Source organism: Sparus aurata, chromosome 5 (genome assembly GCF_900880675.1).
Source record: "Sparus aurata chromosome 5, fSpaAur1.1, whole genome shotgun sequence".
Taxonomy (NCBI): Eukaryota; Metazoa; Chordata; class Actinopteri; order Spariformes; family Sparidae; genus Sparus; species Sparus aurata.
In genome coordinates this window covers 10,987,531-11,000,600 of record NC_044191.1, presented here as the reverse complement: position 1 = coordinate 11,000,600, position 13,070 = coordinate 10,987,531, and the positions used below count along the sequence as shown (strand labels likewise).

At 40.1% G+C, this 13,070-nt stretch overlaps 1 protein-coding gene across 22 annotated transcripts in view; it reads right to left on the bottom strand.

Moving 5' to 3' along the window:
• Positions 1 to 13,070, bottom strand: part of trpm3 (transient receptor potential cation channel, subfamily M, member 3) — a 169,645-nt gene that overhangs the window by 67,912 nt on the left and 88,663 nt on the right. For all 22 annotated transcript variants that reach the window (XM_030415794.1, XM_030415774.1, XM_030415778.1 and 19 more), the window contains exons 4-6: positions 12,303 to 12,516; positions 10,550 to 10,674; positions 8,494 to 8,665 (exon numbers count right to left, since the gene is read on the bottom strand). In XM_030415794.1, coding sequence (XP_030271654.1) covers positions 8,494 to 8,665; positions 10,550 to 10,674; positions 12,303 to 12,516 — 511 coding nt within the window. The remainder of the gene's footprint in view (positions 1 to 8,493; positions 8,666 to 10,549; positions 10,675 to 12,302; positions 12,517 to 13,070) is intronic.

Sequence of the window (13,070 nt, the reverse complement as noted above, 5' to 3'; positions counted from 1 at the left end):
ATGGTGCATGCAAATTCAGCAGCCAGTTGCCTATTCAGGTGTAGTTGGTGACAGAAATTAATTCAACAGCACTGAAGAAGAAAGCGCAGGTTTTGGATTGAGCGTGGCAGACTTTGGAAAGATCATGGCCCACTGCACCTTTTGACTAACCAGACCAGCCAGACCACCCCAGGGATGACAGGGAAGAGATCCAGGATTGGGAGCCATGTGAGCCCAGCTTGTACTTAAGGCTACTTCTGGCTAATATCTGGTGGAAAGAAAATTAAATGGACAAAATGGTGTCCTGACACACCACAGAACTGCTCGGGAAATGGCCCAGGGAATGTGACAAATAACTTGAGGCATCACCCTGTCCTCCAAATATCCCAGATCCCAATCCAATCTAGCATTGGTAGGACATGCTGGAAGGAGTCTAATCCAAGGAGGGCATACCATTAATATTATGCAGCTCTGGTCTGTTGAAGCATGAACCAGAACCTCGGCGGATGTGCTGTTGTGTCTCATAACACGATGCTGGCGGCAAAACCTTTGAGTTCTGTGGGTTTGCAAGGTGAGGCCACCATGGACGTCACTCGTTTCGGAATATCCCACTGATGCTTGATCTGACTGGGATCTAGAGTTCTTGATAATGGTGGTGCGTGTCAATTGGCAGCCACATGAATGCCAGGACTCAGGGTTTCCCTTGATGTACATTGCACTGTGACAAAATGATCAATGTTACTCACTTCACCTGCCAGTGGTCTTAATGTTGTGGCTCAACAGTGTATAGTAATCTGTATACAGTATGTATATTATGTTTGTGTGTTCAAGAATTGTTAACATGCATCAACTGAAGACAGAATCAGGCGACTATCAGATATCAATCGCTAAGTGTAAATGCATCCAAGTAGAAATTGAGAGGGACTCAAATCCAAATGTTCACAACACCTCAAGAGGTTGTTTAAAAATCATTCTAGCAAAATAATAAAAAGGTGTAAATGGATTCATCTCTTCCAGACATGTGCGAAATATTCAGTCCTCCCAAGTGAACATGAGTTATCTGTTTAAAGTTATGCTAAAATTAACTGCCTCAACAACAGAAAAAATGACTGCAGTGACTTCATCACATAAAGTTGATCAGAGGGTTCAACGAGTTGAGATCTTATGTGATCTCTGATCACTTTGACTACTGAATGATCTCAATGGGTGACAGAGCTTTGTGAGACCTTGAGGCTTGCTAGCTAATATGTTATTGTTGTAACATAACTGCTCAAGTGTAGAAAAAAGTAAAGTAAAGCTTCAGGTGCATTACCACCTACATTTGCATGTAGAAAACCCAGACACATTGTAAAATACAGACTGTCTGTGCTGCAACTGACTTTTTAAAATAACAATACCAAAAATGTAATGTTAAAAATATTATATATAAAAATCTAGTTCACAACCTTTAATCTCTTTGTTTAATTCTGCCAAAACATTCTAGACTTTGTTCATGTAATAGCATCTAATGCAAAATATACAATTCTGCACTGCCTTTTAATGCATAATTTCAACAGTGAATACATCATCGTGAATTTGTAACACTCGCCCGAACAAAGAGTTGGTAGGACAGGAAGAAACAGACTTGTTCTTTTTGCAGTTTAATCTTTCATGGTTTAGTTGTGTGCATACTGAATTTACCAGGGCTTTTCTGGCATTTCCCAACACACGTTTTTAGCAGTTCACACTACTGATCACATAACATGTTTGCCATCCATGCACTTCCTCAACCTGGTAACATACCTGAAGCTGAAGTCTTGTTTCCAAGCTCACCCACTACTGGCTCTTATCTCTCCACCACAGGGTTGAACACTCTGGCAGTTTGTGTTCATCATTTTGACATGTTTTTCACATCCGTTCGTGCATGAGCACACCTTAGCCCCATGACTTCCACTGTTGCCACATTGTCTTTGCAGGCCTATTCTTACGTGCATGCAAATATTTATCTACTTATCTACTCCACAGTTTCAATTCAGCCCCACTGATTTAACCTGTTATAAATGCAAAATGACCAAAGGGGGCTTAATAAAAAAATATTAATTTGTGTGACTCATACGATTATCTTGAGACCTGAATGAAAATTTTGCACCAATTTCAAGCTTAACATATTCCTTCTGTTTGTCCGTCATTGAATACAGTAGCCTTCAGCAGAGGGTGACATTTCTAAGCCTGATTCAGAGTTTGAAACTGCAGCTGTGTGATATGTGTCAAAGAACAAGAGACATCCAGTAATCCAGTTGGTCACACAGTTGGGGAGCACAAAATAGGAGAAATATTATTAGCTACTGTATATCTTAAAAATAAGAGTTTGTCCAGGCACTTATGGCGCTTGAAAGAATAGTATTACAACCCTCTTCACTTCCCATGTAGCAGGGTTTAACTGTAATCTCATCTGTAAGGGCTGCCTCATGGTGGAGGTCACAATGTCACAGCTAATCTGCAACGCAAGGCCTTATGGCTTCTGGATTCAATTACCCCAGCTACTTCATCTTTTACCTATGCTGTGATTAATGAAACCACTGCTATAGGAGGCCTGTGAAGGTTACACAGTGGACATGGAGTTTAAACACACAAAAGCCTGCATCAATGCACACATTCTATACACCAAGTATTTATGGTATGTGCCCATTTAAAGGCTCCAAGTAATTTAGGGGAATGGAAGAGGGCGCACTCAAGGTGCCTCATTCATACTTAAAGAATTTAACCTAACATGCACAAATTACTTCCAGCTTTTTCTCTTCTTTCTTTCATATACATCCAATCTAAGATTTTCATGGGCGTGAACACATAAAAGGGTGAATGAGTAAGCTGCAGGATTTTCATATTTCATCTTGTTCAGTTTTAAAAGAGAAAATAAGAAAACACTCATGTATGAAGCCTATAAATATTGCTTTCTCTTGCTGCCTTTTCACTTTGTCATCTCGCTTTTTCAATGAAGACACCTCAAGGTAATATGTCGTCTCACTGCCTGGGTCCTCCTCAGCAGCTTCACACGTCCTTCGCTTTTTGTATTATTCTCTTCCCTCTCTGCCCACCCTCAATCCCTTTTCTCTGTCTTCATTTTCTCACTCTCCTCCCTTCCTCTTTTACTTGTCATTTTCCTGAGATAGGTGTGTGATTAAAACACATTATGGCCACTGCTGGAGACATGTCAAAGGAGCTGTGCAATGGTTGAGTGAGCTGTGCTGAATGGTGCCAATCATTTTTATAGATTTTCATGACTTTGGGTTTGACAATGTCTGCCAGCTTCAGGAGACAGTAAGGAGTATTATACCACTGTAAGTGTGACCTTACAGACCATAAATACTAGTGTGCTGGGATGAGAAATACATGTTTTATATCGCAAGTTTCATACATGCATGTACAGCAGGGCACACTGCAGCATTTACTCTAGTGTGTGAATGTGTCAGCACCCACTGGCATATTTACAGCCCCCCAACCCCAGTCTCCTTTCTGAAGACATTTACTTTGTTTACTCCTGACCAGAAATGTCCCTTAGATATTTTTGTCCAAATTCCTCTAAAGAGGGTACAAACTATAGGCGGAAACACCTTGAGTAACATCAAATATGCAGTACAGACCAGAGGACCAAGCATGCAGATGGAAAACACACATCTTGTCATCAAGGCGGTGTTAAGGGGTATCTGAACTGTGCAGCTGTGCTCCAGTGCTGAGTTTTGACTGGCGTTAATAATACTTCTGTAACTTGCACTGTGCAAAAAGACAACAATTATCAAAATGTTGCCAGGTTTTCATAAAATGTTCATGACTCAGAAGATTTGTTCTGACATTGTTTGCAATATTAAATTTTTTTCTTGAGCCAAAACACCACTTAAAGCAATTACACACAACCGATTCCCATACTGTATCTTAAAACTGTGATTTAATATTGTGGATCCAATTTGATTGCTTCAGCATTTCCAGCAGCCTCGTGGTGATAGCTGTTGCATGGAAAATTGCACACAGACACAGTAGGATTAGCCACAGGATTGCCCAGACATCATAAAATACCACAGGGGGAGATTACGCATCTCTATCTACCACACTTCTTTCATCCAGTGTGCAGTGTGTGTGACTGTGTGTTGAGAGAAAAAAGAAAGAAAGAAAAAAAGAGCTTGTGGTTACATGTGGTCCACAGCCCACATGTTTGGCCATTCAAACTAAACTGCTTTTTCTCTCTTTACCTGCATGATCCTCTTTTCCTGATGGAACCTGAGGCTATACTTGGATCCCACAGGAGCCCTGATGTGAGGAAAATTGATAAACTCCTCGACTGACCGTGTACAGGTAATCAAATCAAGAAACGGTCCTTGTCTGCCAACCCTACAGCTATAAATAACAAAGTAAAGGATACAAACGCATGCACAAAAAAGTACAGTAAATTCTACAGACACATACAGTAATCCCACATGACGGCTGCCTATTTAATTGAAAAACAGTGCAGTATGAACTGCAGCAACTTTGATACAACAAGAAAATGCATATGTGGCAGGTTTGTAATAGTGCGTTTATGTCACCTTCTTTTAGGTGTCAAGACTGCAGTGGAGTTTTTTCCCATGTTTTCCACAGCAATAAAGATTTAGTAATGAATATTTATAACTTTCCTTGATTGCTTTTCGACAACAACTCTTATTGGTTCATTCTATTCTTTTCCCGTTGAGGGTTTTTTGGAGGTGTGTAGGTTTCCCACCTTCAGAAGTCCCTGAATGCAAATTTGTCATTTGTGATATTTGGCAGACATAAAAATGTACGTGAAATATGAATAAATGTGTGCATGTGCAGCCGCTGCATCAGCATTTTAACTGGAATAACCACATACCATTAACATTAGATTTTAAGTCTAATTAGGGTTAGGGAACCAATCAAGATTACAGATACAGATGGGTACAGATCACAGAGAACCTGAACAGTCTGTCCATACTAACATCTTGATTAAAAAGGCACAGCAATGCCTTTATCACCTGCAACGGCTGTCAGGACGGTGTAACATCAGGGAACATCATCGCCTGGAATGCAGCAGCACCCAGCAGGACTGCTACACCCTGAAGAGAGTGGTACAGTCGGCCCAATGTACCATGGGGAGATGCACTCTCAACAAGGCATCTACACCACGCAGTGCAGGACCAAGGTCGATAGATCATTAAGGATTCAAGTCATTCAAACTATGGCCTCTTTGAAGTGTTGCATTTAGGGAGGCACTACTGTTGTTATGGGTGCCAGAAGAGAGAGGTGAGGAGCTGCTTCCCCCAGGCAATCTGGAGCCTGGCCATGGAGACTACTGAGGCTCCTGATTGACCTCCACAACTACCCTGCATCCCTTAAATCTTTGCACCTTAAATATATGCACCATATATAATATTTTTTACACATATTAGGCTGTTGCTGTTGTATATATTTTAGTCAAACTATTTCTATTTTGCATTTGTTTATAACGCAATACCAGTTTGTATTACTAGTGATGATGTCAGCCTAACAGTCAAAACAAAACTGTCCATACATTTCAGAATATATCTTTCAATATATTTTGAAAGCAATTTTTCGGTATGTCCCCCTTTAATCTTAATGACAGCATGCACTTATGATGGCATGGACACCACAAGTTTGTGTAAAACCTGATGACTCATGTTATCCCAGCATGATTTGACAGTGTTCTACAAATCATCTTGTGATGTCACAGATTGTTTGGCTCTCTTGCTCCACAACTGCCCCAGCAAATGTTCAGTGGGGCTGAGGTCAGGTGAATATGGAGGTAAATCAATGACAGTCAGGACTCCTTGGTGTTATTTGGTCTTCAAGTGGTTCTGCTAAGCTTTGAGGTGTGTCCGGGCGCAGTGTGAGGACAAGTCAAGTAATTGCTCAACTAAAGCATTCTAAGGAGGCAGTACAAGGAAATCTAAATCACTTTTTAGAAACAATCAACACCACACCACCAGATGATTAACACATCAAAATTATTTCCCCAAGAATTAAAAAAGAAATTCAGCACAGATGAAGAATTTGCTAAATACATAATGTAAGACTTCAATCAGCAAAACGACTGTCAAAAGAAGGCTGTCTTGTTGTGGTCTCATCTAATGAGTAGCAGTTTCTAAACCACTACTGAGGAGGGGAAACAAGGCCATTTGCTTGGCAGTAGGCAGTGTTAGCACTTAAGTTGGATCCAGATATATGTTAAAGCTAGTCAGATGTTGGATAAATCAGGGATGGTACTGTACATTACCATTGTTAGATGGTCAGATGCTTGTATGACGACTGGGCGTCCCTTTGCCTTCCCAGCCCCTTTTGTATGAGTCCAGGCATAGGATGACAAAGGGAAGTCCATAGGTCACATGACTGGACAATGAACAGGGAGGAAGTACATTTGCATATCCTGTCAACCCCAGTTAGGTTTCTTGATTCCCTGAAGTCAAATGATTAGGAAGAATACGATAGTGGTTAGTATAAAAAAGCCCAGTTTTATCTTGAGTGACGTTTAAACTCTCCTCATCCTCATCCCTATCAATGAACATCAATGTTAGGTCAGACAGTGAGCAAAAATATTTTCGACGAAGGTAAGGTCTGAGTCATGATATTGCTCTTGACATTGTAACCACATATCCATTTGGTAACATCTATTTCCTGACACCCTCAGTTTTTAAATAAGTATTGATGTTAAAATGTGTGCATTTGTGTCACCAACACCCTGAGGAAATTTTTATCAAATGGCTTTATGTTGACAACAAAAGAGGGTAATAACAAATAGATAGCTGCAAACAACATTTCTCTGACTCAGGTTTGTTCCCAGCCCTGACACATTTTTAACAATGCTGTGAGAGGCAATTGAGGAATGCCTTTAAAGGGTATCACAGAGGTTTGTGCGTGTTTGTGTCTTTGTGCGAGAGAGAGAACATGAGAATGAGAGAGAAAAGTAATGCATTTTGTATTTATGCAAATCCATTTGGTTTGGAGCAAAGGTAGAATGTGTAAATTGAAAATGAAGAGATGCAACGTGACAAGGGCTCAACGTTGGATGAACACTCCACTCGCCGGCCAATACGAGCACATGCAGACACAAACACATGAATATACACACAGGACAAAAACCCCTATGCCTTTAGGCACACAAACAAAAAATGAAATATACTCTTGCTGCGCTTGTATGAGCCTAATAGGCTTTTGATGCAACATATTTTAAAATGAAGACATGGGGAGCTGCGCAGGAATACATAGAGGGAAATTCTGTTGAGTTTCAACAGCAGCTATAATAAAAAAAGCAATTGCACACTCTGAAAATGCTCCACTTCAGTTACAAGTCAAGCATTCAAAAAATTAGTTAAGTGAAGTATCACAATATCATCAGCAAGTATCAAAAGCAATCATCCTTCACTGACCTTCAGATTTTCCAAAGGATGTGATTTTACACACATTCTTGAGAGCCCTGTCTCTTCCACAGTGCCCCTTTAACTAATTTACAGTACATACTGTTTGGTATTTTAATCTACAGTAATGCATCATATTCTATCAGAGCATCATATGTTTGTAGTGTGACTGTCCTGCGAGAACCACATACCTTGAAAAAGTAAACTAACTAATCCAAGAAGACTTTAAATAGTTTATTTAGCTGAAAAAGAAAACAAATCCATGATTTTGGAGATACATGGTTTTCACTCAGCAGGCAATGTTATGAAAAATTGTAATCTGAAAAGTAACTAATAACTAAAGCTGTCAGACAACTGAAGTTACATTAAAAGTAAAAAATGTGCCTCTGCGATGTAGCAGAGTAGAAGTTGAAAGTTGCTTAAAAAGAAAATACTCAAATAAAGTACAAGTACCTAAAATGTACCTCGAAGTGTTGTCCTTGAGTAAAAGTACTAAGTTACAGTGTCTGTCAAACTACGAATAAAAACGCATAAAATAAGGCCGTCCTTACTTTGTGCGATATTGACCAAGTGGTTTAAAATGCCTCAAGAGTGCTATGTTCCAATTGGTTTGCACTATTAAGTATAAAATAAACATACAGCATAAGGCAGTACAGTACATATGTGCTTATATGCAGGTACAGGGGTTGTGTGCTGGTCATTATGCCCGTGTTTGATAGCTGGGTTGGCAGCTTCGTAAAGCAAATTATCTAGTGGGTTCGTTTGAGGAGTTCATCAAAGCTGTACGGAAGCTTTAAAAGAAAAAAATAAACCTCCCCTGAAGGCAGGGACAGTTTCAAAGGTTCATTGAGTTATATCACATCTGACTAAAAATACACCGTCTGACAGCATGTGTTCAGGATAAAGCAGGTAAAGAAGATAATTTTAGTCTGGCCACAGCTATAAAATAGAGTGTGAACTCAATTAACCCACAGTGGTGTCGTTGATAAAACAAGGACTACAGTTTCATTATGCTGTTATCACACACTGTGTCATTTAAAGACACCTCCTCTAATTTGGGGTAAATAGGTCAGCCTGGCAATAGCCGTGACAATCAGATACAGTAAATTCCACTCACGCGTGTTGATCTTCTGCAGTGAGATGTGTTTCTCTAGCTGGCGTCGCAGTTTGACCTCAGCGCCATACTTTCCCGTGGTTCCATTGTCTGCCAGGATGAAGTGGGAGTGGAGACTGTTTAAAACTGTCAGCTTGCTCATAGGGTTCGACATGGTCTGGTATGGACGCACCACCTAGCCAAGAGAAGATGACATTAGACATCCAAGAAACCCACGTACTGTTTAACAGAGGCATACAACGACTTGACAAAGGTGTATGGTTTAATGGTAACTAGCACGTTTTCTTAGCGCCAGTAATGTAACCCAAGTATAGGCAACGTGAATTGAATTTGGCAGTTATTAAAGTATGTTCTCATTAAAGGAGCATTCCACTGATTTTACACCTAAACTTTACTGATGTACTTCATGTTGCAGAACAAAACCTGAAAATCTCTTAAGTGTGTGTTAACCACATACTTTAACTCTGGGATTTAAACACAAACCAGTCCAAAAAACCCGCTGATTTTGAGACAAGGGAGCATGAAGTGTAAGAATACTAATTTACGGGTTTGTACGACTCAGTTAACACTCTGTGTCCTCTGTGTTTTGAGAGGAAGCTTTCCAACGTTTAAAAAAGTAGTCCTAGGATGTCATCAGGGATTATTTTGGCTTGTTTTTGGAGGTTAAACATTTTTGCAGCAGAACCCCTGTGTTGCAAACTGGGGCATAGACTTGGAATGGCATGAGCATTTACCATGTAGGGACTAATAAAAAGTTGCCAATAGTTGCATTACAGGAAATGCAGGAACCACATTTTTCAGGGTTAACCCATACTATAGACTAAAAGTCTCAAAGCAGTATCTCTGCCTCTGATGCACTGTTTTTTTTTTACAATTGTTTTCTTTTTTATTTTGAATCTGTGTCTTGTAAGTCATCCAACTTTAATGGAAGTACAGTACTATATAACTGGAGTGTTCCTTGAAGACAATTAACACATCATATAAGCATACCAAGAGCTGTTCAATGAAATAAGTAAAGGTGTATAAAGGTTTACAGAATGCTGCTGGGAAATAGCAGAGTCCTAATCATGGGCTTTGGATCAGTACAGGGACTGCTGTAATTTGGGAGATCTAATAAAGCATTTTAGGCTCAGAGACATTTCCAATACTGGTATCACTATCAGTAAAACCCTTAATAATTAGAAAAAAAGTATAGTTTCACATTTTTTTCAAAGCAGAAAAGCACAGGGGTTACCAATAATATTAACGATGGAACCATTCCATTAAGTGTCCCAGTGAGTCATGCTAACTAGTGAGCCTGCACAATACTAGCACCCTCTAACTAGCTCACCTCAATGGAATGCCATCATTAATCTTACAAATCACACCTGTTCCTGCTTTGACAAGTCAAAATGTCTGTAGTGAAAAATGATCTACTCTCCTAGGTATTTCCTATAGTTCCTGTTGTCTTTTGTACAGCTAGGTCTAGAGCAGGAATAGCTCACACAGATATGAAAGAACAGACTTTTTGCACTGGTATTAAAGCTACAGGGAATTACACTGGGTGAATATCTATACACCATTAATGACAGTGTCACAGAAGCCTGGATTTAGTCTATTGGGGCACTGCCTGACAACCTGAGGTAAATTCATCTGGCCATTAGGCATACAGTTGAGACCAATCAAGCATGAAAAAAGAGCTTCAGCACTTAATAATCTCATTTCAGTCACCAACATTAATCGTCTCTGCTTCACTTGTTCAGTCGGACAGAGTGCTGATGAAATTTTAACTATAACATAACATTAATTTCAGAAATTTGAATGAGTCAGCATGTGCTCTGCAGTCTCATGTGGTTCCACCAGCTGTCCAACTCACTTTGAACAAGTGTTTATCACAGATTGGATTGGCCTACTCAGCATCTCAGTTAATAAACTATCAACTGCAATTTACCGTTCTTAGCAACTGTGGACGGCGTGTGACATTTTTCACATATACACGGAAAACATCAGGGCTAAAGCATGAAAAAGTCGCTCAGTGACCGTTTCATATTGTTCGGTTTCTTGGCTCTCAGGAACTTACATCTTTGCCAACAAGATCCTCTTGGTTTTCTACGATCCCCCATGGTGCAATGCCAATGGTGCAGATCTTCCCCCGTGACTTTGAGGCGTGATCTTTCAGTGCATCACCCACGTGGCGTATAACCCCTGTGTATGTGTGTGTGTGTGTGTGTGTGTGTGTGTGTGTGCATAAATGTTTAGTGTAGAGTATTTGCAAGGGGGACAGAGAAACATAAAAAGAAATCAGTTTTGTCACAATCAATACCCAGGCTACACTTAGATAATGATACACTCTGCTGAGAAACATAAACAGAATCTATTAGCAGCAGAGTACAACAGTGTGGCAGCCAGTGTGAACGTGCGCACACACACAAACACAAACACACAGCTTAAAATACAGACAGGTCGTAGCTCCCGGCCTCTAGTTGTTGTCCTCAGGGGAGCAACAGTCAGACCTGGAGGCCATCTTATTCCATCTCTCCTGCTGACATTCATTCTTTCTCCTCCACCCTCATCTATCCCTCCAATCCATCCCTCTATCCATTATTCAGGTCTCTCTCTTCCTCTTTCTTGCCTCTGCACCCATTCTTTCACTAAATCTTACTTTCTATTCCTTTCTATATTCAAGTGTGCCCACTCTTCAGCATCCAACACTGTATAATTTCGTTCCATCTGTTTTTAGACCTTGTTGTCCCGTCTTTTTTCTTATTTCAAGATACCTAATCTTAATCTACTAAAAATGCTTCTGTTTTTGAAGCTCTAGAAACGAACAGTGAACTCCTACAGTGAAGATAAAGTGTAACAGAACTGATAACAGTTCCAGTATAAACACTTAACATAAGGTTTTGGCAAAAAACTAAGAAACAAATAAGCTGTCTGCATTAACCCATTCTAAAAATTTATTCTGCAACACAGTCATTAATTTTAATCCCACCACACATGTCACCATCTATATCTTACCAAGATCAGAAACATGGAGCTCAAGTTTAATCGCAGAGACTACTTTTCCATATGCATGTTGACTCCACATTTAGCATAAGTGTATAAAGCTGTCAATCTGTCTATATTCTTCTCAACACATTTTGTCACAAACTCTGCTACCCAATCATCTTGCTGCTGTCAGACTGCTGTCAGACTACATAATAATAATTTCTTTCTGGAGTGCTTTGACCCTCCTCCTCCTCCTCCTTCAGCTATGTGTTTAAGATCCAGTCCACTGAGCCCCTCATAAATCCTGCTCCAGGCCAAAATCATCCTGCTACTCAGTATCTGGGAAAAGAGATCTCACAGAAGTCTTGAGTCTTTTTCACAACCTTGATTTTATTAGACTCCAACTGGGAAATCCCTTTATTGCTGAATGAAGCTGAAATACCACTCCTAGTAAAGTATAAGTCCATGATAGGCCTAATTGCTTCCTCAATCCTTTCTGTCGCAGTAATGTGCAGACTCAGATATACCTTTAGGTCTAAATGTTACTCTGTCACTGACATTTGGCGATAAAAATAAGCACTCTACACTTCCTGTCACTATTTTCATTAAAGATGCATGAAATTATAATTGAGAGCTATCACTTTACCTGTCTAGTCTGACTATGAGTGTCTCTAAGTACAGTTGAGTGCTCATAATATACGTAGAAGAACACTTTCGCAGTGATCCAGTGGTTCAACATCTTTACAGCCTTAAGGGGCAGTCGAATGATTAAATGATAGCTGATAACTTATGAGGAACATTTGAGTACATGTCAACGTGTTTCAAAAGTATGTACAGTTCTTCACCTGTGTTGACCCCACCGGTGAAGATCCAGGCTCCAGTTGTCATGGCAGCCTTAATGAGCCCTTTGCCAAAGACCTGTTTGAGTTTGGGCTGCAATTCAAAGTTCTGCAGACCCCCGTGGACTGAGATGAGCAGCTTGGGCAGATCCAGCTGCCACTCCTTGGTCATCAGGTGGAGCAGCAGGTCAGGCTTGGTGTCATAAGACACTCGCACATACTGAAAACAATAGAGCATGTGTAAGTGGTGTACAGTAGCACATCTGCTTCACCCTCGAGCACGTAAGGACGAGAAGCCTGCACGCGCCGGAGAAATAAACAAACAGGAGCACAGACATAAACATATGTCTGTGTTCCTGTTTGTTTATTTCTCAGTACACATATAATAAAAGCATGTGAAACACATCTGTGAAAGCAATGAAATGAAAGATGTCATATTGATGATGAGTGTTGCAGACCTGCCGGAGCGTCACTACAACAGTATTGAACAGATGTTTGCTGTTACTGGAGAACCACATGCATTATAGAGCATCTGTTTATCTACCTAATTCACCCTTACACACACTGCCTGACATGTGTCTGCATTAATAATTTAACACTGGGAATAAATCAGACGTTCAGTCTTAATCATCTGAATACCCTGAATGCTATAGCATGTGTGATGTGATTCTGTCACCATGGTTGTGATTGACGGTAATTGTGTGTAATTGTGTGACTAACATATTCAATCAGACTACTTTTGGAATGGATCGTTTAATCAAGCAACACTTAAAT